The sequence below is a fragment of the Lissotriton helveticus genome, chromosome 3_1 (genome assembly GCF_964261635.1).
Source record: "Lissotriton helveticus chromosome 3_1, aLisHel1.1, whole genome shotgun sequence".
NCBI classification, from domain to species: Eukaryota; Metazoa; Chordata; class Amphibia; order Caudata; family Salamandridae; genus Lissotriton; species Lissotriton helveticus.
This window is the reverse complement of record NC_136061.1, coordinates 1,581,632,079-1,581,658,282: the sequence shown is the minus strand read 5'-3', so window position 1 is coordinate 1,581,658,282 and position 26,204 is coordinate 1,581,632,079. Positions and strand designations below refer to the sequence as shown.

Sequence of the window (26,204 nt, the reverse complement as noted above, 5' to 3'; positions counted from 1 at the left end):
GTATTTTTAAATGCTTGCACATGCCACCATGACTATGTGTTCCATGCTGGAATGGTGGCATGTGGAATGTTCAGAAGGGCAGTTACTCTTGGATGTCCCTCTGGCTTGTTGTTTACTCTGGAGATCTCTTGTGTCTAATAAAAGAGATTGCAATTACCTGGCGGTTTCCTCTTCCTTTCAAAATAGTTGGGTTATTTCCCTTGAAAGTTTCCCAAAGTAACACAACGTTATGCTATGCACTACTTAGCACTACTCTGTGTCAAAGGGCTGTTCCGTGGATGGTACTTTGATGTTTCCATGCAACCAGCCATGGGTTTTGATGTAAATCCAAACCCACTAACATTTGTTGTAACGGATTTAAGGCAATACCATACGCCTCCTCAAGGTAGTCATATTACGGACAGGTGTTTTAATTTCTGCTAATTTTTCAACTTTGCATTGAACAGTGCACACAAAAAGTGGGAAAAGTCTTAAAGGATAGTATTTGTACTGGAAAGATCCCCTTCAAGTACAAAACCTATGTTTTGGAGAACGCACACACACCTGCACTATGGGGCAAACGTGTGTGCATTGGTACATGGCAGCCAAGAATGTGCCAGCACTATGGGATAGAGAAATGTGCCATATCCTAGTATAGCAAACACACCAAAATGATGGATGGAGTGCTTAAACCTTTCAAACACTCAACCCCAGTCAAGAGATCTGGGTTTAATTCATTGTTCTTTTGCTCACTATACCACCCCAGTGTGGACCCAGCCATATGCAAATCAGTCTTTACCCTGCTCCTCGTGGGAACAGTCCATCTCGAACTGCCAGCCAGGTTGTCCCTGGACCTGAAACAAGCATATCTTAGTATGGTATATTTTTTAACTCTCTTTTTGTTTCAAGGCAGTGCAGCAGGTTTGGTTGCTACACTGCCTGGCATCAAATATTAGTAAATCTTTGCCCTACGCTTGTCACAAAAACACATAATAAAAAAAGCCACCACGAATGAGCACAAATGGCCTAAAGCGAGCCTGTGTCATCAGATCTATAGGGGCGGGCAAACCTTCAAGTGGTGATCAACTGTACGGTGGGTAAACCTGAAACTGACTTGGTAAAGTCCACTTAGACTTTTTTATCTCCTCCTTTCCCACCCTAACGGGGGAATAAGGGTGAAAGCCTTTTGCTTTGTTGCTGTAACAAAAAGTCTCCACAGGACATTCATAATTTTTTTATGTTTTGTAGTTTCTATGAGGTGCCCAGGATGTCATATATTATCCTTATTTTTAAAAAAGACAAATTTTAGGCAGGTCCAACCTGCTTTTACCTTTTTATCAATGCTTTCAGGTAACACTGTACTTTATTTTTGCAGTATTTAATGTCTGTTGTTAGGCTTAGATCCAGCTGTGAATAAAAGATGAGGGTTAGTTATGGACGAACGTGTCGCTGAGAGACTATTTTTTATTTATTTCTTTTGTATTTATTTATTTCTTTGAATTTTCCAAATAGCTTTTACTAATCCAGCATTGATTTTATTTTACAGATTGTTTATGTTGTACATCTATTGCAAATTTAAACTTTTATGTTTTTTTTGGTAAAATCCGAATAAAGTTTGTTTCATTGATTGACCTGACGGTAGGGGTCTGGGCATGACTGTCCACTAACTATGGTTTGACGGCAGGCATCCATTTCATTTTTCATTTCAAAATCTTTATTCGGTTATTCAAACAGAAACAACCATAAAAGCACAATTGATAAAATTACACAATAAAACAAAGGTGATCTAAAAACACATGTAACAATCACAGTAGAGCAAATAGATTAATAAGAGCAGTACTAAGCAATCAACCCTCCATGCTGTTTCTAAATTTTAAGGCTGATTTTAAAAAGCAAATCACAAATGAAGTGCTTTCGGTGTTTAGTAATTGCAAATAACAAAGTGCAGGTCTGACCTGGGAGAAGTCCGTTTTTTAAGGAGGGGCTTAAGATAAAACCTCCGAGGTAGATCATAAAAAGGACAAATAAATAAAAAGTGCACCAAATCCTGCGGAGACTCATTGTCGCAGCCGCAGGCTGGTTGCACTTGTCCTCGGTGGCAACCCTTTGGGACAGCTAACATTAGGTGGAAAAAGTCCAGTTGGAACCTAGTTAACAGATGGCGATCAAAGCCCGACATTGGCCAGGATAAATAAGGCTCCATATGCGGAGTACTTGTCAAGATTACATATTTCCGAACACTACGTTTATTTAATTCCACCTCTTCGCGAAGCAAGTATTGAGAGAGGGAAAAAGTTTTCCTCACATACTCTACGTCAGCAGCCCTGATAGAATCTGGTTTTAAAAAGAGTTCTGGACGCCCCATACTAAAAAACAGTCTTTCAAATACTTTAACCATGGAATTTTGAGCATATTATGCCAGGATAAAGCTTCCCTCAAAAGTAGGTGATTTAAAGGCAGGTCTTTATTTAGCCAGCATTTTAACCAGAAAATTAGTGGTCGTAATGCAATAGTGTCACTTAGAAAGGGGATACCTGATTCTACACGCACTATTAATTTGGAAGTTCCCCTCGGAACCCCCAACAGCTGTTTCAAGAAGTTGTGTTCTGCCACCACTAGGTCATTAATTGCCACATACCCCCAGAGTTCATTTCCGTAACAGCCTATAGCCACACTCCTTGCCTGATAGATCTTTAACAGGGCAGCAATGGGACGTTTACCCATTTTCCTGGCAAAATTAAAGATAGCCGCGTTTGCCCGGGTTATCTCCCCCCTTTTCCTCTGGACTGAGGGGCCCCAATTCAGCTGGTCATCAAAAAGGATGCCCAAATATGAGAAGGTTTTTGTTGTCGGGATCTTCTCCTCATTAACCCGAAATACAAACGGCTTCTTGTTAGGTTGCCCTACCTGCATTACGAAAGATTTTGTATTGTTAATAGATAAATCACGGGATTTCATAAAGCTGTAAAAAGCTTCTAATAAAGTTTGAAGCCCTCTTGCGGTCCTGGCCAACAAGACGGCGTCATCCACGTATAATAAAACAGGTAACCCCTTACGCCCAACAAAAGGGTAATCCGCACCAGTATTTAATAGGGACTCCTCCAAATTGTTAATGTATAAATTAAAAAGGAACGGGGCCAAAATACAGCCCTGCCTGACTCCCCGGTGGACACCAAATTCCCTAGACACCCTAAGGTCCTGAGAATACCTTACATTGGCCCTGGTATCCTGGTGCAGGTCCACCAAAAGGTTAACCAGATTTTGCTCCACACCCGTGTTGCCCATGACCTCCCAAAGCTTACCTCTATTAACACAGTCGAAAGCTGAGGAGAGGTCCATGAACGCCATGTGGATGGTACCCTGGCGCGCTCGGGTATACTTTCCTAAGACCATATATAAGTTAAGACATTGTGCAATTATGTAGTGACCAGGCCGAAAGCCATATTGAATTGGAAAAATTATCTCATGCTCTTCAGCCCAAGCTGTTAATCTGTTCAAAATTACTCCACCCACTACTTTTACCACAGAGTCAATTAAAGATATCGGCCGGTAACAGGATGTGCTATTCCGGTCCCCTTTCTTAAAAACTGGCACTAACGTTGAGGTCACACATGTTCTGCGGATGCATTAAGCACGGCAGTAAGGACAGGTGCCCAAAGAGGTACCCTTGAGTTAAAAAGGTCTGGGGGCAAGCCATCGGGACCTGGCGCTTTATTACTTGACAACCCCGTAATGCCCTTCTCAACCTCACTCGTGGAAAAACGTGGTGGAGTTACTCCTTGTACTTCTCTCATAGGTTCAGACTGAGGAATGTTACTATTAAAAATAATACTAAAATGGGATACCCACTCATCTTCAGTTATATTAGTACCAACGGAGGTATCACCTGACGACTCAAATAAAGGGTTTATTAACAATGCCCCAGAATTTCTCGCTATTACCAAGAATTCTGGGGTCTATCAAATCTTGCCAGATATCGTCTTTTACTTCTGACTTACGTTTAGCCAGAGCCTTATTATATAAGTTGCGTAATGCCCTGATCTGTGTCGGATCCCTAGGTTTAATCTTCGGAGCCGCCTTTAAATCACGACATGCCCTGGAGCAAGAGTGATCAAACCATTTGGGATCACTGCGAACAGTGCCCAAGGATGGTACAGTTAACATTTCACCTACTTTAGATGCAATAGCATCAAAAGCTTAAAGAATATCTGAGGGGGAGGATGCTGGGGACACACAAAGTGATAACTTGGTAGCACAAGAAATATTAATCTTGTCATATAATTGGTCAGAGTTTACCTTAGCCCACTTTAAGCGTTGCCTTCCATACGTGCATTTGAAAGTGCCACCTTCTTGTATTTTTCCCCGTGGTTTTAAAAGGTTGCCACCCAATAGAATACAAACTGGGTTGCGATCACTGTGTTGGTTCTCCTGAATTTCAAAACCTAATATGGATGTACAGAGGCCACTAGAGAGAAGAATACGATCAATATAAAATCCCCCCATGTAGCCTTTATATGTAGGTACCGGTTGAAGACTACGATCATCCGCCAGGGACATGGCAGGAATAAGATCAAATTTGTTTGTGAGCTGGTTCAACAGATCACCCCGGCAAGTATGCTCAAAATGTAGGCCCCTCATCCTATGACAGCCCAGTGATCCAATTTCAGTGTTCTTTGGGTTCCCGCAGGGGCGTACATTAAAATCCCCTGTAATGAGGATTCGATGGGAGAGGCTCTCACAGTGGGACCTAACAAAGTTACCCAGGCAGGCATCCAGGTGAAAAGAAGACTATAGGGTGAAAATTATGCTACAGGATTCAAAGTTGTGGGATTCATAGTGAGTATGGAAATCCCTAGCAGGCATCTACTCATTTCTGCCCAAATGTAGGTGCATCAGTAAACCGGGACGAAAATTGGTCAGATGAAATGTTGGGCCCTAGAATCACCACAAAGTGCATGGCTGTGCTGTGAGGTTGAGAAGTGCTGGCAATCTCAGTTTTATAATCCAGGAGAGATAACCAGAAGTTAGACAGGAAACCAATACCCATAGACAGGACAGACTACAGCTGCAATCAAGGGAAAAGTAGTTAGGGGCTGTACCAAGCCTAATGGACCAAAGAAAACTCACTGGATGAGTGAAAGTTAACCTAGGGGTGTCTAGATGCTCCCTAGGAAGTAGAGACAAAGGTACAAGATGGTGCAGGGCAGAGGAGAGCTAAGAAGTCTTGGATGGCAGTATTTGGTGAAACTGCCCTGACAAGCACCATGAAGGTGCTCCTACCCGTCTGCCATCTTGCTTGTTCTTTTGCTATTGGGCAGGAACACCATTCACCCTTCAAGCTATTGAAATGGCTATTATTCAATACACAGCATGGTCCAAGCAAAGGAATGGGATGGTAGGAATATGAAGGGAAGCTGGACAAAAAGACTCAGGAGAAATGAATTTCAATCTGCTTCTTCAAAACAAACTGTTGAACCTGGAAATTAGAATTTTTAAAAGATGTGTTTCTTTGTGTATGTAAGTTTGATGAATGTCTGTCATGTCAGTGCTGTGGAGCCTGAATTTTTACTTTAAGCAGAGTTTAGTTTAAGCATTGATGCTTAGACTGCTTAGACAAATTATTTCTCTGCATTGTTAATATGAAAATCCGAGGTACTACCTGAATGCCCCTTTGAAGATGTGTTTTTTAAGTGTGGACTGCAGACATGTTTAGGAGTCTGTTGGCCAGAGCTATTGTTTCCAATGCATTATATATACTTAGGGCAGACTTTTGATCAGCCCTTTGCACATAGTCGAAGGTCCATGTAGTCTATATTACTTTCCTGTTCCTCATTCAATGTCTTTCCTGACTATTCTTTTGTTTGTCCCATCCAGGAGCATTAAGGTCTCACCGATCTAATATTTCCTTGTACTTTGGGAGGTGCCTGGCTCTCAGCCTAGAGGATCTGCCATATTGGAAGGGTGATCCCCGCTTTTTTTTTCATTTATGTTTTTTACTTTTTCATTATTTATTTAATTGCTTTTATTTACTAGTAGTTATTAGTTTGCAAGGGGAGCCTGCAGCTGATTCCCGGGGTTGCTGGACCTTTTTAATTTGTCTAATCATTTTCTCTCACAGGTTACTGCCTGAAGAGATGTCGTGCATTCTAGTCACACCCCTGCCACTCCCTACACATGACAGGCTACATTAATGCTGCTAAACACGCAGCAGGAGCGTCAGTGGGGTGCCGAAGGCACACCAAATGTAAGCACGTCTGAGCCCATTCACGCCCAGATCACATCTAGCGCCTGTCTCCCTGGTCACCCCAAGGCAGATCCAGTGATACAAAGAAATTCACAGGATGAACTGATCAACTTACATCTAGGTACAAACATAGATTGCCCTAAACTTGACTGTTTTGTAATTTCATCCAACTCGCGACACAGTTGCCTCAGATATGGCGACCAACTAATTACACACAACGCAACTATTGCAACACCCGCTCGCTACCTGCCTATTAACTACACCTCTCCCAAGACACTCTGCTGTGCATATTGCTTAATGCTGGGTCCTTAATTAAGCATAACTTTTAACTCCATCTATTTATTGACACTCACAGGCCAGCCCTGTCTTTCATTATGGAAACGCAGGCCAATTCCTCTTGCACTCCAGACCTGTTAGCGGCAATACCCCGAGGCTTTGCCATCGATAAACAGGATAGGCCACACAAGCGAGGCAGAGGCTTAAAGATTGTCCACAGAGCCGAACTAAAAATCAGCTGTAATCTGGCTTCTTCACAATGTTGTAAATAACTCTATTTTAAAATTGCATTAACTGATACCCAAACTTTTATTGGCATGCTCCTATATCGACCTTCTGGTACCAGATACATTTGTTCACAGGAAGTAAGTAATTTCCTGGAGGGACATATGCTGTCCATGCATTTTATGGTTCTAGGTAACTTTAATTTTCACCTAAAAACACTTCACAATATGGACACATTTGCTCTTCTTCAGACCATGTCTGCTTTTGGCTTCTCCCAAATTGTAGATGGCCCTACACATCAGGCAGGGCACACCTAAGATGGAATCTTTACAAATAATACATCTCTAGCTATTACTAACACTCTTCCATTAACATGGTCTGACCATAGCGCTATCTGTTTCAATCTTAAATGCAACTCCCTAAATCATAGGCCCAAAACCAGATCAGCTACTTTCACCTTCCGAGCCTGCACAATATTCAGCCGGATAATTTCCCCGAAAAATGTAATATTTTGCATCCTGATCTCTCCAACAACATTGGCACAGCTTCTTCTCAATGCAAAGCTGGCCCTATGCAAACCGAATAAACCTAAATGGAACAATCTATTATCCACCTGGTTCAGAGTTAAACTTAGGGCACAAAAGCAAAGGTGCCGCGGACAAGAGAAAATATGGAGGCACAACTACAACAAGCTAGAGAAGGTTTATTAAAAGCTCTGCTTAGCTACTTACATGTCTCTCAGTATCAGAGAGAAGACTGGCTATCTCGCTAGAAAGATAGAGGAAGCAAAAAACTCCTTAAAAGAACTTTTACGAACAGTAACCAAGCTAACCACTAACACCTCCAAAAACATCAGTCTCAGCAGCCATTCTTTCTCCAACACCTTGGCCAATTTATTTTTGCACAAAGTGGAAGCAGTTCATAATTTATTCTCCTCTTCTATCCCTCATTTTGACAATATCAGTGTCCCCACCATCTCACGTGAAAACCTGTCAACCCTCAGTGCCTACTCTAGAACAGGTCACCAACATACTTAAGGACACATCTTCTGGATTGCCCAATGACCCTTGCCCACCACAGGTAGCCAAATTAGTGGTGGAGACAATTGTATCTCAGTTCACATCTATTTTCTGGCTCATAATTATGACTGGTTGGTTTCCTTCCATTTGGAAGAAAGGTTCCATACTTCCATTATTAAAGAAAGCAACGGTAGATTAAACAGATCCCAGTAGTTATTGCACAATTTCCCGTCTCCCTCTGCCATCAAAGATAATTGAAACAATTATGAATATCCAGCAGGTGGAACATATTCCATCTAATTATCATCTAGATACCACCCAATTTGGATTTTGCAGTGGCCACAGCATGGAAATTGCTCTGATCAAGGATACTGAGGAGATCAGGCAGGCACTTGATCAGGGAAGAGTGGCAGCCCTCATCCTGCTGGATCTCTCAGCAGCTTTTGACATGGTAAATCATGGATTGCTGTTGGAACTGTTGACAGAAATCAGTGTCATAGGATTGGCCTGGGTTTTACTGAAATCTTTCCTATCAGATAGAGAACAGTCGGTCTGGCTGGACCGGTTCGTCTCTCATCCTTTCTCTTTCCCATTCGGGGCCTCTCAGGTGTCCTCACTTACTCCAACAATAATTAATGTCTGTATTACACCTTTGGCCAGTGTAATTCAAAGTTTTGGCTTCTCTTTGACTTCTCACACAGACAACACTCAAATGTTGGTCTCACTGGCCAAGGAGGATACAGGCATAAGCCTAAGATTTAATGATTGCATGCAGGAAGTCAGCCCATGGATGAGTAGGAACTGCATGAAACTAAACGTAGGAAAAACATAAGTGATGCTTTTCGGTGCACAAACTACCTTCTGGACTCACTCCTGTTTGCCAGCAGTTGTGGTCCCTCTGCCAACACCTGTCACCAAAACCCGGAACCTAGGAGTTTTGATCAACAATAAACTATGCTACACTAGTCATGTGAGTACTTTGTCTTCCTCAGTCTTCTTTACTCTGAGAATGCTAAAAAGATTCTCCCATTTTCTTCCTGTCCATCTCCATTAAACTCTCATTGCATCATTAGTAATGGCCAAATTATATTACTGTAATTGCCTACTACTCACCGCATACCAGCACATCCTCAACAAACTGCAATCACTGCAGAATGCCGCTGCAAGACTTCTAAAGATTTCAAAACCTCACTCAGTGACCAAAGCGATCAAAAACTTGCTCTGGCTACTTTTGAGACAGAGAACTACTTTCAAAGCACTCTGTATAGCTTACAAGGCTCCAGTGGCGTAACGAAACCTGAGGGGGCCCCCCTGCAAAGTACATGGAGGGGCCCCCCATGCTGTGAACCCATTCAGGAGCTCTCAGGCCAGGGACCAGCCATTCATACGCAGTGCTGGAGGGGTCCCTTTGTAGGTTGGGCCCCACCGCACTACTGGGTGTGCGAGGGCTATTGTTTTGTCACTGGTGAGAGGATAGGTGAATGAGTGGGTCTGGTAGATCAGTGGACTAATTTGTCAACTGTGAGGTCAAACTGTGTTTGACCTTTTAGTCACAGAGTCAAGTCCCAGCAGGTCCACTCAGACTTTCATCCTTCCGGGGTGGATACAATGAATTCCATTGAGTGGGTAACAATAAACATCTGTTATCCAATGCCAAGATACCCTTCTGCTTGTACGTGTGCTTTACAAATACATATGTTTTATGAGAGGATAAGTAAGTGAGAGGATAGATTAATGGGTGGATAAAAGGATGACAGAGTAAATGGAAATTTTAGAGGATGGATGGATGGCAGAGTTAATGGAAATCTGAGGAAGGGTGAATAGATGGTAGAGTAAATGACAATCTTAGAGGAGGGATGGATAAAATGGCCAATGGATGAAATGGTGAACGATTAAAAGTTGGATGAAATAATGAATGGATGACAATGTAAAGGTCAAATGATTGATAGCAGAAGGTGGATGGGAGGGAGAAAGAATGAATGAACAGTTGCGTGGATGGAAGAGACAGAGGAGCACTTCTAGGGTGTGTTGGACTCACTTGCTGCGCTTGCTTGGTGCCATCAGAGCTTTTGTTCGAAGTGGTAGGATATTCTAATTTTCTGGCTACTCCGTTACACACAGGCATGTCTCTCACTCTGCATTCACCCAGCCGTTCCTCTTCCCATGCATTCAGACAGACATGCCTCTCACCCTGCATTCACACAGTCACACACTGCCCCTGAACTCACATGACTCACCCTCTACTTCGGGCTGGACTGTTCCCATGAGGCACAGGGTCAGACTGATTTGCATATAGCCATGTCTGAACTGGGGTGGCAGAGTGGGCTAAAGAATGGTGATGGATTAAACCCAGATATTTTGACTGGGTGTGAGTGTTTGATTGGTTCAGATGCTCCGTCCATCACCACCCCCTTTTGTACCGCTTTGGCCGCCATAAGTGTGGCAGGGTATGCTCAGACGTGAGTCCCTTGCTCACTTTGCCACTGGATTCAAGCAATCCGGGCTGAAGAAGGCTGTAATGCCAGAAACCGGTCCTCGGAAGCTTGTTTCCGGTCCAGTGAAGGCATGGCTTGGCAGTTCGGGCTGGACTGTTCCCATGAGGCACAGGGTCAGACTGATTTGCATATAGCCATGTCTGAACTGGGGTGGCAGAGTGGGCTAAAGAACGGTGATGGATTAAACCCAGATATTTTGACTGGGCGTGAGTGTTTGATTGGTTCAGATGCTCCGTCCATCACCACCCCCTTTTGTACCGCTTTGGCCGCCATAAGTGTGGCAGGGTATGCTCAGACGTGAGTCCCTTGCTCACTTTGCCACTGGATTCAAGCAAGGCGGGCTGAAGAAGGCTGTAATGCCAGAAACCGGTCCTCGGAAGCTTGTTTCTGGTCCAGGGAAGGCAAGACTTGGCAGTTCGGGGTGGACTGTTCCCATGAGGCACAGGGTCAGACTGATATGCATATAGCCATGTCTGAACTGGGGTGGCAGAGTGGGCTAAAGAACGATGATGGATTAAACCCAGATATTTTGACTGGGTGTGAGTGTTTGATTGGTTCAGATGCTCCGTCCATCACCACCCCCTTTTGTACCATCACCCTCTACTTAAGCGAGCACACCTCCCACTTTGCACTCATGTGAGCACACCACTCACCCTGCACACACACACTGACGTGACTCACTCTCTGCTCACATAGGCACCCCTCTCACCCTGCACTCACCTGGGTAGACCACTACTCACTCACAGAGGCACACCCCTCCTTGTGCACTCACATGGGAACATCCTCCCCCATGCACTCACCATGGTTTATCTTTCATCGTGCATTTACAAGAGCTCAAATATCCCCTGCATTCTCTGTTGTGCCCATGCATTTACAAGAGTTCAGATCTCACCATGCACTCACATAGGCTCACCTCTCACCATGCACTGTCACACACTCACCTTTTCCCATGCACTAACATAGGTACGCCTCTTCCCCCTTAATCCACACAGACTAATCTCGCACATAGGCATGTCACTCACCCTGCATGAACATAAGCTCACGTCTCAACCAGCACTCACAGAGGCACACCCTGCATTCACAAGGTCTGAAATACATTCACAGAGGCCTCCCTTTCACACTGCATTCACACGGCTAAGCTGTTACCCTGCACTCACATGGGCTAAAACTTCACTTGGCGCTCGGACAGGTACATCCAGGGCTTTTAGTGGCCGGGTCTCACCGGTGCTGAGCACCAGCAGTTTTTTAAAGAAAGCCTCGAAATGGGTCTCTGTCGGGCTCTGTTTTGTGCTCTAGCACAGGCGGTGCGTTTTTTTCCGGACTGAAGTGACAACAGGCACATCAATTTGCCCTGCTCACACTGCTCCCTTCTCACTAGTGGAGAAGTTATGGCTGCTGGTGCTCAGACCCGGTGAGACCCGGCCCACTTAAACCCCTGAGTTACAGCATGACATTATGCCAGGGGAGCATTCATGGGGAAGCCAAATCCTTTGAAGTGCTGTGGAGCGCCGAGGGAGGCCGCTCCCACCAATCCTGGCGCTTCTGACATGCTGCATGTGATCAGCATCAGGATTGGGCAAGGGAGTGACAGCATTCGGTTCCAGTAAAGAAGAGGTACAAAGCGAGGATGTCACGTCAGATATGTTTTATTTTTATTTTTTTATAATATTTTCTCTGCGCGTGCCTCGCTCCCCCTCCTCCTGGTAGATGCCTGTCACCACTGGTGTCCTGCTGCAGCCCCGGCCCAACAGGTGCCACTGCAGCTTTAAATCGAAAAGAACTTTAGGGTTCCTAGCCACATATAGCTTGCAGATGCACCTGGCTCTGATGAGGACTGTGCTATTATCCCGAGTAGGTTGTCAAGCTCAGGGACAGGTGCCTACCCTTAGGATCATCGGTTCACTCACTCGACAGCTGGTAGCAGGTAACTAACCGCATGTGATCTGCGCACCACCGCTGTATGCAAGAGACGTTTATGATCCTTGTAGCAAACTGTTGTTTTATCTCCCTCTATTGCAACCTCAATTGTTTTTAAAGTGCGCATTTCAGAAAGGAAAATTGTCTTACTTAAAAAATTCCAAATCGCAACTCCAGAAAAAAAGCATAGGAAGTGTACGCAAGTTTACAAGATTAAAGAACAACTATTCTGTTTGGATTATGGAAAAAAGTTGGATATCTTGCATATGTGGCCAGTAAAGAGAGAGTGCATTAGCGTCTCGTTTCATGCTTGCCATTGTTTACATAGTAGTTTTAGATAAAACGAAGGATATAAACGTATTTCTTGACATATGACATGCCTGCCTGCTACACACTGGTTGAGATGTGAAAAATAACTCGCCATGAGAAGGCAACTTCGACGGAGGGCCCCCTGCACGATGTGCTGAAGGAGCCCCTCACGCTAACACCAGTAGGGGCTGAGGGGGGCCCCTCCAGTGTGGGTAAGACTGGGGGCCTCCCCGCACTGCGGGGGCTGCGGGGGCCTTTGTTACGCCCCTGCAAGGCTCCATGGCCTAGGCGCTGACTTTCTCCAACAAAGCTGTAACTGGTATACCCCAGGCAAAACCCTACGTTCAGCAATTGCCAAACATATTGTTGTCCCCGATTCAAATGACCCACCTGCGGTGGCAGAAGTTTTTATCTGAGTAAAACAAAAACCTGAAATGCTTTACCATTGCACATCAACAGTGCATGCAATCTTATGACTTTTAGGTAGCTCCTGAGGACCAGGCTCTTTAAAACCTGCTAGTTCTTTGGTCCATTCCCCTGCTACTCTTCTCCTGTTTCAAAGCCAGAGCCAAGACACCTCCAGGTAATTGAGTGCTCTAGAAAAATGATTAACATAACATATCACCACACTGTATTCTAATTAGATGAGGTATCCTGACTTAATTGCTTTACAGTACTTTGAATGGGATATTTTCTGTCACTCTTTTCATCTCTCTCTCTGTTCCCTCCTCTCTGTGGAAGCCATTTTTTCATGCATGGATTGCAATGGCTATTGTTTGCCATCATTAGTGCACCTGCCTTTCAGTTTGTTAATGGTCAATGGTTTCTTCTTTACAGTTCTTGTGTGTTTTCTTTAAAAAATCTGTTTGTAGCTATTGGCTTTTATTTTACTGAATGAGCACTCTAACCCCAATATCTAGTGTGTCCTATTTTTTTATATTTGCACCCCTGTGGGCTTACAAGTTACATTTAAAGGGTAACGTATGAATATATAAAAATATGACTGTACCTACCTGGCAGAGGCATCCTTGCAATGTGCAATGTTCTTGGCTGTCATTGTAGGAAAGTGCCCTTTTAGTATGGTCACCCCCCACAGACCCTTTTTGCCCCATTGCTGATGGTTATGACTTTGAAAGTGCACTGTAGGCTGCTGTCAAGGCGCCAGTGCTCTCTCACGAAAACTGATACAGGTGAATTGGGAACCAGGACATGGGAACTAAAGGTGTCATCAGGTCCTGAAGCACTATTTACGCCACCGTGAGTGACCCAAGTAACCATATTACAGCAGTCCTGCCATTGCAGACTTGCAGAGCAGTGCAAAATGCTCATACTTGACTTTGCCCTCACCTTGTGTGGGAAAGTCAATGCACTCTTTTTAATCTATACCAGTCACCCTTAAGGACGGCCTCCTAAAGCCCATGAGGCAGAGTGAATTATATTAAAAGTGGGAACATATAAGTGCAAGGTCATTTGTCCCTATAGTAGCCTTTTCCATTAGGGCTACTATAAGTGATCAGGGGACAATAGGACAAAATGTCCTCCCACGCGAATATCCTCGAGGTTGCACGTTCCATTATGGTACTTCTGAAATATGTCCTGTTTTATATCAAACAACATTCCTCATCACTTATGACATGATACTCGTGCCAAGGACGATATGGCATGCATCTAGGTGGCTTCTTTAGAGGTTGTCCATCTGGATGCCCCAGCCTTTCCTGTGTTCGGGTTTCCAGCCCACAGCTGCTACTGCCAAGACAGGAATCTGACCACATGCCAGGAGGTGTGAACTCACCCAGGAGTCAGAAACAAAGCCTTGATGAGAAGGAGGTCACACCTCCTTACCTAACCGGACGGGTAGTGAAGTGGCACAACAAGGTAGTGAGCTTCAAAGCCTACACCACCTTTGATATACAACCAGGCTGCCTCCCAAAGGAGGACACAGCCCTCCCCCTGCATCCAGGCACATTTGAAGCAGGGCTGTCAGAAAAAGTATTTAGTCAAGAGGTGTGCACCCCCAAAAGGCTAGCCAAACCTTTGTGGTGGGCTACCTGGTCTGTTCAGGTATGAAAGGTCTCTGCCATTTTGAAAAGTGGCAGAATGTAGCATTCTGGGTATCCCAGGTGGTATATACCCCCTGGTGTGGTCATCTCAGGGAAGATTAGGTGCTGGGGCTATAAGCCCATCGGCCACTTGCACCCACACCCTTAATGCCCCTAAATCTAATATGTAAGGGGCACCCCTGGCACCAGAACCTCAGTTCTGATCAGACTTGCAACAAAGGACACAGGAGAGACCTGAGGCTGTGACAACAGGAGCTGCACAAAAAAAGGCGTGATACTCTTCCCCTGAATTGCGGATGCTGAACCAAAAGTGTAAACGCCTAGAGAGGATCTGGACGAAGGATTTCTCGACAGCAAAGAAACAGGAATATAGGATTGCCATTGGCAAATATAAGGCTGAAATAAAACGAGCTCAAGCCTCCTACTTCGTGGAAAAGATCTCAGGGGCAGACAATTCCTCCAGAGAGACTGTCCTGATTGTAAAAAAACTTCTCAAAAGTGCAAATCCCCGGCACCCCCCGACCTGTCAGGTGACTTCTATAATGAACTGGCAGAATTCTTTGCATCCAAGGTTCTCAAAATTCGAAAACATCTCCCCCACAAAGATACCGACACATTAGAATCGACTGCCATAGGCCAGCCTGGATGTAAACACAATTTGGAGACCTTCACACCGCTGACTCAGGAGTCCTTTCTAGCCACTTTAATGAAGGTTGTCAGGATCATCACTGGACCCTGCTCCTCTCAATGTTTTAAAGTTGGCAGCATCTACGGTGGCTCCCAGTATGACCTGTCTGATCAACTCCACCCTTTCATTAGGGGTTGTCCCCCTTCATTGGAAGAAAGCTATGGTAAAAGCTCTGCTCTAAAAGCCACACTTGGACCCAGCAGATTTCGGCAACTATTACACTATCTCGTTGCTCCCGGCAATTGGCAAAATTGCAGAGAAAATAGTTAACCATACCCTATCCACATTCCTGAAATCCAATCACCTGCTCCACCCCTCATAAACGGGTTTTGGCCTATGCCAGGGTAGAGCCTCTGTTCCCCTACCGGCTCCTCTCGCGCTCTAATCAACACTCTCCAAACTCGCTGTCCCAGCCACCGTTCCAGCCTCATTTGAGCCTCTCCCCTGCTGGCCATCCGCCTCCGATACTGACGCTGCCTCCTCTTACCCAGAAACCAACCAGCAGGGAGGCAGCCTGCGTCTTTCTAAAGCGGGCCGCAGCTCTGCTCCAGGCACCTCTACTCCGACGTTCCGGATCTGCACCCATGCGTAGTAGGTCCTATTTCATTATACTTACTAAATGAAAGTGTATTTGCTAAATTAGTTTTTATTTCCTAATTCTGCCGAAATCCGCGCATCACTCCAGTTCTTTCTCACCCATCCCACGGGGGTCTCGCAATGGATGCTAGCCTGCCGCAATGTTTCCCTGCCTCCGTCCTACCAGAGGAAGTGGATGTCTTCCTGACGCAGATGGAGGGTTGAGTATCTTAGATACAACTAGTGAAGAAAATATATTGTAGACAGGAGTTAATGCTCTTACAGAGGATTGTGTAAACTATATTAAGTGTATAAAGTGTATATATGGATACTGTTTTTTCGCTCTTTTTTTTTTTATTCTTTCTCTTCAGGAACCAGGGGGTCACAAAGGGTGGGCTGCAGTGCCCAGGGAGAAAAAGGGGGTTTCCCAGGGGGGTGGGGGAGGGCACAGGGTGTGGGGAGTATAGGGAAAAGGGAGAAAACAGGTCCTCAAGATGCTGAACTTTAAAGAGATGAATAATTATAAGTATGATATAGGATATACGCGAAAGGAGTTAGAAAATCCCGTGGGAAAGTAGAAAAAGAGCAGAGCATCGATAATCATAAAATAATATGCTTTATAACATGGAATGTAAATGGTCTACGGAGCAGAAAAAGGCTTACAGGGTGCTAGAATTTTTAAAGGAAAATGATACACAAATTATTTTTCTACAAGACATGCATTTAGAGAGGGAGGAGTACTGGCAGTCTTTTTGTAAAGCATATTGGGTCCAAGAGGTTTTGTGTTCAGATCAAAGGGGAAGTTCAAGAGGGGTGGCTATTATTATAAGGAAAAATTCTGGAATTAGAGTGGTTGGTCACCACAATTCTAATACAAGATAAGCCCATGGTTTGAGCTGTGTTCTATGGGCCGAACGAAGATAATCAGGATCCTTTAGCGTATCTCAAAAGTTGTCTGTTGGAAACAGAAGCACCTGTGATCTTAGTTGGGGATTTTAATTTAGTTCTTACCAAATAGCTTGATAGAACATCACGTGTAAAGTACATTACCCCACCAAAATCTATAGCTAGACTGAAAAGTATAATACAAGAATTTAATTTAGTAGACATATGGCGTAATAAAAATAAGGGAATAAGGGATTTTACTTACTACAGTAAAACGTACAGACATCATTCCTGTATAGACTTTTTCCTTGAAGACCAAGTTTTATATTCAAACATAGAAAAAGTGGTACATATTCCGGCAATCTTGTCAGACGACTCTGCTGTGATGATGTATGTAAACTTCTATCAAAGACAAGGGCCAAGGAGGTGGACATTAGATAGGACCATTTTATTAGATGAAATAGTAGTTAAAGAATTGGGAAAGAAACTGAGGAATATTTTTCAATTAATGCAGGTTCTGCTAGTGAGTAACTGGTTTGGGATGCCTTTAAGGCTTATTTAAGGGGAGTGTTGATGTCTATAACAGGGGGAAAAGAAAGATAGCCAAACAAGAGTAGGAGAGTAAAATAAGGGAGATTAAGAAGAAAGAGGGAGATGTACAGAAGGCCTCATTAAATGGTGCTAGCAATATATCTCTTTTGACCAAGATATTAAAGATATGCAGGCCAATTTTCAGGCACAACTGGATAAATTACTGGATAAATGGAACGCTAGTAAGCTTCAACATTTCGCCTATGGAGAGAAATGTAGTTCCCTGCTGGCCTGGAAGGTGAATACAGATAGAGCTAGAAATACAATAAAATGTTTGAAGAGTAGAGAGACAAGGGATGAGTTATGTGCAAATGAAGAAATCGGCCGGGAGGCTAACGAGTTTATGGATGAGCTGTATAAAAAGAGTGTGTTCCCTTATAAAGATAGGATTGAGAATTGGCTAAGACAGACTAGGCTCCCACAGTTGTATGAAGAGCAGAGAAGATATCTGGAAAAAGAGATAACAGAAGAGGAGGTAAGGATCCAGTGTAGAAAGATGGCTAGGGGAAAAGCAGCAGGACCAGATGGCCTCCCAGTGGGTATATACCTCTGTATTCTGGATTATGTGATATTTGCTCTAGTCTCTATGTGTAATAGGTTATGTAGTGAGTGAGAAAGTATTCCTTGTTCCTGGTCAGAAGCTACCATTACTTTAATTTTAAAACCCAATAGGGATCCGCTAGAGGTTGATTCATATAGACCTATATCCCTTTTAAATGTGGATTATAAAATCTATTCGGGAATCATGGCATCAAGAGTAGCCAAGGTGATAAAAGCGGTTGTGCATTCAGATCAGAGGGGGTTTATTCCTGGGAGGAAATTGAATGAGCTGACTTTCCAGATGATAGGAGCAGTTGATATGGCGGAAGTAAGAGGAATCCTTCTGACGGTAGTGGCAGTAGATGCTGCTAAAGCATTTGATCAGGTTAATTGGCAGTATCTTTGGGAGGTTTTAATCTGTTTCAATTTCGCAATGAACATGGTGAAGGCAGTGAAAAATCTGTATCATAACCCCAGAGCTAGAGTGCTGATTAACGGCGAGCTAACAAACTAGTTCAGCATAACTAGAGGAACATGGCAGGGATGTCCCCTGTCTCCGCTTTTAATTAACCTATATATAGAGCCATTTGCTAATTTAATCAGGGCAGATAATGTGATTATTCCTTTTAACTTCAATAGGTTTGAAGTAAAACTGGGGTTATACGTTGATGATTTGATCATATACACTATTAATTTCTAGGAGGAGATACCTATTTTAATGAAAAGGGCTGAAGAGTTTGGCGCAATATCTGGATATAAGGTAAAAGCAGATAAAACAGAGATTATGCAATGGAATCTGAGAATAAACATTCCAGGAGTTAGAACCCAAATGCGATATCTAGGTGTGATGATCACACAGAAGTTAGAGGATATTTCGAGGGTAAATTGGAAGAAAGTGAGCCAGGAAATATCGAGCTTATTGTTGAAATGGGCGAATTTACCATTAAACATATATGGTAGGGTAAATCTTATAAAAATGGTTATACTCCCGAAAGCTACTTTCCTTTTCAATTCTATTCCTTTAACTTTTAGGAAATATGTTATAGTTAAGATACAGGGAAAAATTGGGAGTTTTATATGGGCGTCAAAAGGCCCCAGGATAGCATGGAGGAACTAGGAGTAGGGGGTTTGAACTACCGGACCTGCTTGCGTACTGCTATGCATTTCATTTAAAACATTTTTGCTTGTTAGCTAATAAGCCAGATAGGTCATCTGTGGGCTCATTGTTTTCAGCAATGCTTGGGGATGTTAGTCAAGGCCAGCACTATTTTCTCTTTAAGTATGGAGACCCAACATTTTTCAAAAAGTTCAGTTTGATGGTTTTAAGCACTGCATTAAGGACATGGATGTATGTGCAGAAGAAACTACGATTTAAATACTACTCTGCACAGGCACCGATATGAGAATCTCCGGGCACCCCAGAATGCTTTAAAGATCAATTGAGCCAACCATTAAAAGCAGGGGACATATTTTGTTGGGCAGATCTTTTGAAGGACAATAGAGTAGTGAGTTGGCAAGCACTTAGTAATTTCACCAGGGTGAAACTGACAAGGTTTAAATATTATCAATTAGGCTCCTGCTGGGCAACTCAAGAATGGACGGAGGAGGAAGATCCGAAGTTAGTCCAGCTCACAAGAACAGATGATTGTAAGAAGGAGATCTCCTTTTGGTACTGGTCCTTCGTAGAAGCAGAAGATACTTTTGACACTGATATTAGAAATCTATGGGGCGAAGAATTCAGGGAGGAGGAAGTTAAGACTTTGTGGACAGACTCTGTCGATATGCTTAGAGTAGTTGTAAAACCTGCTTCATTAAAACGTAATCATCTAATTACCCTTCACAGAGTTTATTGGTCACCATGGAAGTTGTCGAAGGTTACAGGTAATCAGTATTGTTGCCCGAGATGTAAGTATGAAGAAGCGAACAATCTGCATATGTTCCTGGAATGCCCAAAAATTATGCAATATTGGTTGGACGTATGTAATTTTCTAGGAGAGGTCCGGGGGAAACAGATGAAGGTAAGCCTCCATTCAATCAACCAATCAGTAAACTTGTAAAGTGCACTACTTACCTGTGAGGGTCTCAAGACGCTGAGGGGAGGGGGGCTGCTATTGCTCGAAGAGCCAGGTCTTGAGAAGCCTTCTGAAGGTGAGCAGGTCTTGGGTCTGCCGCAGATGGGTGGGGAGGGTGTTCCAGGTCTTGGCGGCGAGGAAGGAGAAGGCTCTGCCGCCGGAGGTCATTTGTTGGTTGCACAGGACGGCCGCGAGGGCGAGGCTGGTGGAGCGGAGTTGGCGGACGGGGGTGTAGAAGTTGAGTCTGTTGTTCAGGAAGGCTGGTCCGGTGTTGTGGAGTGCTTTGTGTGTGTGGGTGAGGAGCTTGAAGGTGATACTCTTGTTGACGGGGAGCCATTGCAGGCCACTTAGGTGAGAGGTGATGTGGCTGCGCCGCGGGATGTTGAGGATCAGGCAGGCAGAGGTGTTTTGGATGCGTTGCAGCCGTCGTATGTGTTTGGTCGGGATTCTTGCGTAGAGTGCGTTTCCGTAGTCCAGCCTGCTGCTGACAAGGGCTTGGGTCACCGTTCTTCTTGTTTCAGTCGGGATCCACTTGTAGATCCTGCAAAGCATGCGGTGGATGTTGTAGCAGGAGGAGGAGATGGTGTTGACCTGCTTCGACATGGAGAGGGAGGAGTCGAGGATGAATCCTAGGTTGCGTGCGTGGTCCGTGGGTGTTGGTGCTGTTCCCAGTGTGGTCGGCCACCAGGAGTCGTCCCAGGCGGAGGGGGTGGGGCAGAGGATGAGGACCTCCGTCTTGTCTGAGTTCAGTTTTAGGCGGCTGCTCCTCATCCACTCTGCAACGGCCTTCATTCCCTCATGGAGGTTGGTTTTTCCGGTGTGCGGGTCCTTTGTGAGGGTGTCATCTGCGTAGGAGATGATGTTCAGGTCGTGCTGGCGGGCCACTTGTGCAAGGGGGGCCATGTAGATGTTGCACAGGGTCGGGCTGAGTACACCGCAGATGAGGTCGGTGGCTTCTGATCGGAAGGGTGGGAGGCGGACTCTATGGGTTCTGCCGGAGAGAAAGGACGTGGTCCAGTCCAGGGCCTTCTCCTGGATTGCAGCTTCTTGGAGGCGTGTCCTTAGTGTTCGGTGGCAGACTGTGTCAAAGGCGGCCGACAGGTCCAGGAGGATGAGGGCAGAAGTTTCACCATTGTCTAGTTGGCGCCTAATGTCATCTGTGGCGGCGATGAGGGCTGTCTCGGTGCTGTGGTTTCGTCTGAATCCGGACTGGGATGGGTCAAGGATGTTGTTGTCCTCGAGGTAACGGGTCAGTTGTGTGTTGACGATCTTCTCGATGAGGAATGGGAGCAGGGAGATGGGCCAGAAGTTCTTGAGGTCCTTTGGGTCCGCCTTGGGCTTTTTGAGGAGGGCGTTGATATCGGCGTGCTACCAGCTTTCCGGGAATATTGCTGTGTCGAAGGAGATGTTGATGACCTTCCCTAGTTGGGGGGGTGATGGTAGCTTCTGCTTTGTTGAATACGTGGTGTGGGCAGGGGTCTAACGGTGATCCTGAGTGGATGGAGTTTATGACCTTGCCAGTCTCGTCGTAGTTGATGTGGGATCAGGAGGTCAGCTGGTAGGTGCAGGTGGCTTTTGGTGTGGAGGGTACTGTAGTTGGGCGGTCGAGGTATTGAAGGTGTCGTGGATGTCAGTGATCTTGCAATGGAAATATTCTTTGGGCTTGGACAAGAAGAAAGAATGGAAAAGGAGGTGGGCTCTATGTTCACCTTCTATGTGGTAATATTGGCAAGACGAGAAATTTGTATAAAGTTGAAATCTGGAAACCCCTCGACTCTTGCTGAGTGTTTAAAGAGTGGCATATTAACAAGCAAATCTGACATGGCCTGTGATGCGGGAAGTAGAGATAAGATCTGGACTCTACTGTTGGAATGGAGAGACAGGACAAGTGGGTCCAATGACTAAGCCAAATAGTGCTGGCGGCTCTGGTATCTCCAGAATTCCTAAACAGGGGCGCACAGATAGAAGTGAAGTCGAGATGGGATCAGAAACAGCATGTCTCTTAAAGAGTACCTCTCCTCCTCTCAGTTGGCCTCCACATCAAATATAGAGAGATAGGAAAAGAGACTCAATATGAGAGTTGGCAAAATGAGGAAACACCCAAAAAATAATAATAATAATAATAAAACATATATACCTGTTGTTTGTTGAAAATTATTATATGCATCAGCAGTTCTGAGTTGATGTCATTTCACATGTCTCAATCTCTTGTATCTATTACACTGTTTTGGAAGACTGGCTGTTGCACCTCAAATACTCCTCTGTATAAATCATATTTGTTTTCACAAGTCAAATACGTCATAATCTCATTGTGCTTTTTCTCTAATATACTCTAAGACTTTTTGTTTCAACTTATATTTTTATTCATCCACCCGACGACCCATTCCAGCAAGGGGGAAACAATACAGTATTGCAAACATGGAGATAGTCCTTATGGGACCTGCAAAGATATGGGCAGATGAGGTCATCGATTTGAATGCATAGTCACATGACCAATTCCAATCGGCAAGGCTAGGTACCATTTTGTGGTACAATGATAATACACTAGTGTCGCATGTGTCACATCTTTCTGCTTGTATTAACCTGTGTGATCAAGGATACTGACAGAAATGTATATTTTATATATTATATAAAATGATATCATATAATTATGCATTATATTATTATATAGTATTTTAGGAAACTTGATGAAATAAATACTATTGTGAGAAAGTAAAACAGAAGCAATTACATAAAACGTCTCATGTACATGCACACCTTCACCTGCTAAAAATAATTTAAAAATCAATGCAGTTATTTTGCTACTTACCTGATGAGAAGGTTTTATGCAGATTTTCCAGTAGAAAGGACAAATAGTAACCTTCGACGTATACATCAGAATTTGGATTGTAGTACATTTGCAAATAGCTCTCTGCATCAAAATCCTTTTGATACAAATCTTTTACGTCGGATTCAGATTCCATTGTGTTAGCTTGAATATCTGGAACAAAGAGTGATAATTTTATCGCAACAGCTCCTTTTATACTATTGCGAAATGAATCATTGGTACTCTGCCAAGCTTGTAATACAGTCATGGTGAAATCCAAACGGAGCTTATGTAACCAGGCAGTTTAAGTACAATGTATCTCCACTTCATATAATAGTCAGCCGACTATGTGCTTATGAGCAGCATTCAATGCTTCCCGTAAGCTGCGTGGGTGCAGAGTGGGGCACCATGACCCCCCCAAACCCCCCCCCAAACACACACACATCCACATCACCCAAGGGAGTTCTCTGAAACGTACGTTTAGTTAATCATTTTTTAAGTCATTTTATTCCGCTCAGATTTTACTTGTTCCTTAATGAATGAAAGGACAGTGTCCATTGGGCCCGGGCAATAATGCTATTAGAACTTGCGACACACTGATGGCAAAATGTTCCAAACTAAACACGGAGAAAGAGGAAAAAAACACCTAATTGTTGGAGCGGAAGGTACATTCCACCCATTATTGGCCCTCTGCCAATTTATCTGGAACGCATCTCCTTCAGTCCCAGAAGTCATGCTGTTGCCCAGTAATGCTGTGATTCATGCCAGGAGTAGATTTCAGTATCTTGTGATTGAGTAACAGGCAGAAATCTGGGTCACAAGGCTGTTGTGCACATGCAGCACAGTTTGGCCAGGTTCAAATCTTCTTTGAGGCTTAGTACATAGGCGCTTGTAACTTTTACAAATCAAACCCAGCGTATTTACCCTCTATTCACATTCCAGTGTTATTGTCCCTCATTTTTTAATTATATGGTAAGTTGTTTTTGATAGATTGGGTTGTGGAGGGAAATTAGAACATGAAACAGAAAGTAAGGAGAGACTAAAAGAGTAACTTAAGCAGAAAGAAGAAACTGTGGAAACTGCTGTGAAGTGTTTAGGTAGATTCTGAAGAGAGTGATTTTCAGCCCTGTGTAAACAAGCCTATTATCACGTCAAAGTTGTCCAAACAGGTCAGAACTGATTTACAAATCTACAGGCAGATGAATTTCTAGAAACTACTTGAAGACAATTCACAAATCTATTGCTAGCAGTTTTACACTTACCGAATGCCAATACCCCTTACAGAGGGCAATTGGGCAGACAGAGGCGACTGGACCTAACTGGGAGGTTTGAGGTATTTTACTCTTGCTGTCCTGGGGCCAGATCTACTATGGAAATTGAACATCTCTGCCAAGTACTACCCCTCTAGTACACTATGGGGAGAGAAGTCAGATCTACACGCAACCTCGCTAAAGTCACAATTGAACATCCAATGTACTGACGTTTTCAGTCATCTCCTGGAACATGACAGTTATCCCAAGACATTGGATGATGGCATCTAACCAACGATTCCTTGTTGCATGCTTCATCATAGATGTACTCTCCCAATCCAGGTCGGTAAATCCCACCTTGATGGACTCAACAAGTGATGGGAGCTCCAACTCCTCTGGATATAAGGAGTGATCCAGTTATTTTAAAATGTCTAATGGTGCACCCAAAGGATTTCTCTTTTATTCAGAGGGTAACCGGGGTATGATTAAAAACTTGAGCTGTGATTTTTGTTGAAATCAATTTTTCAAGCAGACATTGAATTTTGCCTACATGTTTTGGCCATCTCTTGCACTCTACTGGGCCATATGCTATCTTCAGTACTGAGTTGGCCGTTACCTAGTTTGCACTTTCTAACATGCAAGACAAAAAGGCACTCCATAAAGTTCCCATGCCTGTTATTTGTAGATTTGATCATCTCTGATGGTAAAAGTAACATAACAATATTTTTTGAGAACATTGAATTTTCTAATTTTGTCATAGAACTGCATTAAGACCTTTTGTGGACACTGCAGCACACACTTTTGTGATGTACCCAATGGAGACGTATGTACACAGCATGCCTATTAGGGGAAATGTTCCTAACAACGCAGCATTAAGCATGCATGCCGTTTCCGCACAAGCTGAACAATGCTTGACTCAACCACGCGTCTGCCTTAACCACGCGTGGTTAATGCAGTCAGAATTCTAGCTGTGTGAGGGCATGGGAGAGAAACCGGAAGGCATGCAACAGGAAGGACGGACTAGGATGTGGCTGGGTAAGTTGGGTTGGGATATGTTTTAGGGTGTGGGGGCTGGTGTTAGGTCTCAGGGAGGGGGGCTGGGGTTGGAGTAGCTTTTGGGGGGCTGAGTTTGAGGGCTTATCCAGTTACCGTACCTTGTTTGCTCTTACTTACATGCAACACACAATGTCAAGCTCTCATACCTGTTATTTGTAGATTCATCATTTCTGAAGCTAAAAGTGACATAAAGATATTTTTTGAAAACACAGAATTAGCTTATTTGTCGTAGAACTGCACTAAGACCTTTTGTGGGTACTGCAACACACACTGAGTTGTTGGGCAGAGGGCAGGAAAGGGGCAGTTTTCAGGCCTGGGGCCAGTTGGGATTGGGCCAGGGGAGGTGGGTGTAGGTTTTAAGGGGTTAGGGCTGGTTTGAGAGCTTAAAGAGGGGGGTTGAGGTCCGAGTAGTTGTTTGGGGCTAGGGAGCTAGGGGGTTGGGTTTAGGGCTCAAGATAGGGGGTGGGGGTAGTTTTTAGGGCTGGTGTGGGTATAATACACAGCAGGAGGGATGAATTTTAGGGCACAGGGCAGAGGTGTGGTCTTTACCACACATGTCCCTTTACCAATCATGTCTTTACCACGAAATTACAAGGTAAAGGCATGCTGGTAAAGGCATGTGTGGTGAAGATGGAGTCGTGGTTAAGACCACGTGGTTCAGGCATGCACTATTTCATCACACAGCCACTTACTAGCTATAGTAATTGTGATTGCAGGCATGTCTATCATCCTTAATTATGCTGACATCCTAAATTTGGGTCATTTTCACTTACCGGGGATGAGAAGTGGGACAATTCCCTGAAGTCATACACTTACAAATGTAAAGTGTATTTATATTCATATTATCTTCTTTAATGCATATGATCCATATTCTTCATTTACTTCCTTCCATCAATGTTTTATTAGTCGGGCCACCATAGTCCATGCCCTTATTACATCTCAGCTGGACAGTAGCGGTTGGCAGTAGGTGTTTCTGTAGGGCGGTGACGTGGGCAGGGGGAGGGGCAGGGTGGGGGGAAATAATGTATGGATTACGGAGTTTTACAGGTAAGTAAACATTTAAATAAATAAAACGAATTCCGTTGCGCACACAGCATCGCCAAATGTCCCTACAGAAACACCTACTGCCGACCGCTACTGCAGCTGGACTACGCTAACAGCTTGTACTTAGGTCTTCCAGCTTATCTTACCCATAGGCTGCAGACAGTCCAGAACG

At 44.1% G+C, this 26,204-nt stretch overlaps 1 protein-coding gene across 1 annotated transcript in view; it reads right to left on the bottom strand.

The window, feature by feature from the left end:
• The window catches only part of LOC144823650 (nicotinamide N-methyltransferase-like), a 213,337-nt gene extending 190,484 nt beyond the window's left edge, over nt 1-22,853 (bottom strand). The window contains exon 1 of the mRNA XM_078682339.1: nt 22,686-22,853. Coding sequence (XP_078538465.1) covers nt 22,686-22,839 — 154 coding nt within the window. The 5' untranslated portion in view covers nt 22,840-22,853. The remainder of the gene's footprint in view (nt 1-22,685) is intronic.
• Nucleotides 22,854-26,204: the final 3,351 nt, after the last annotated feature.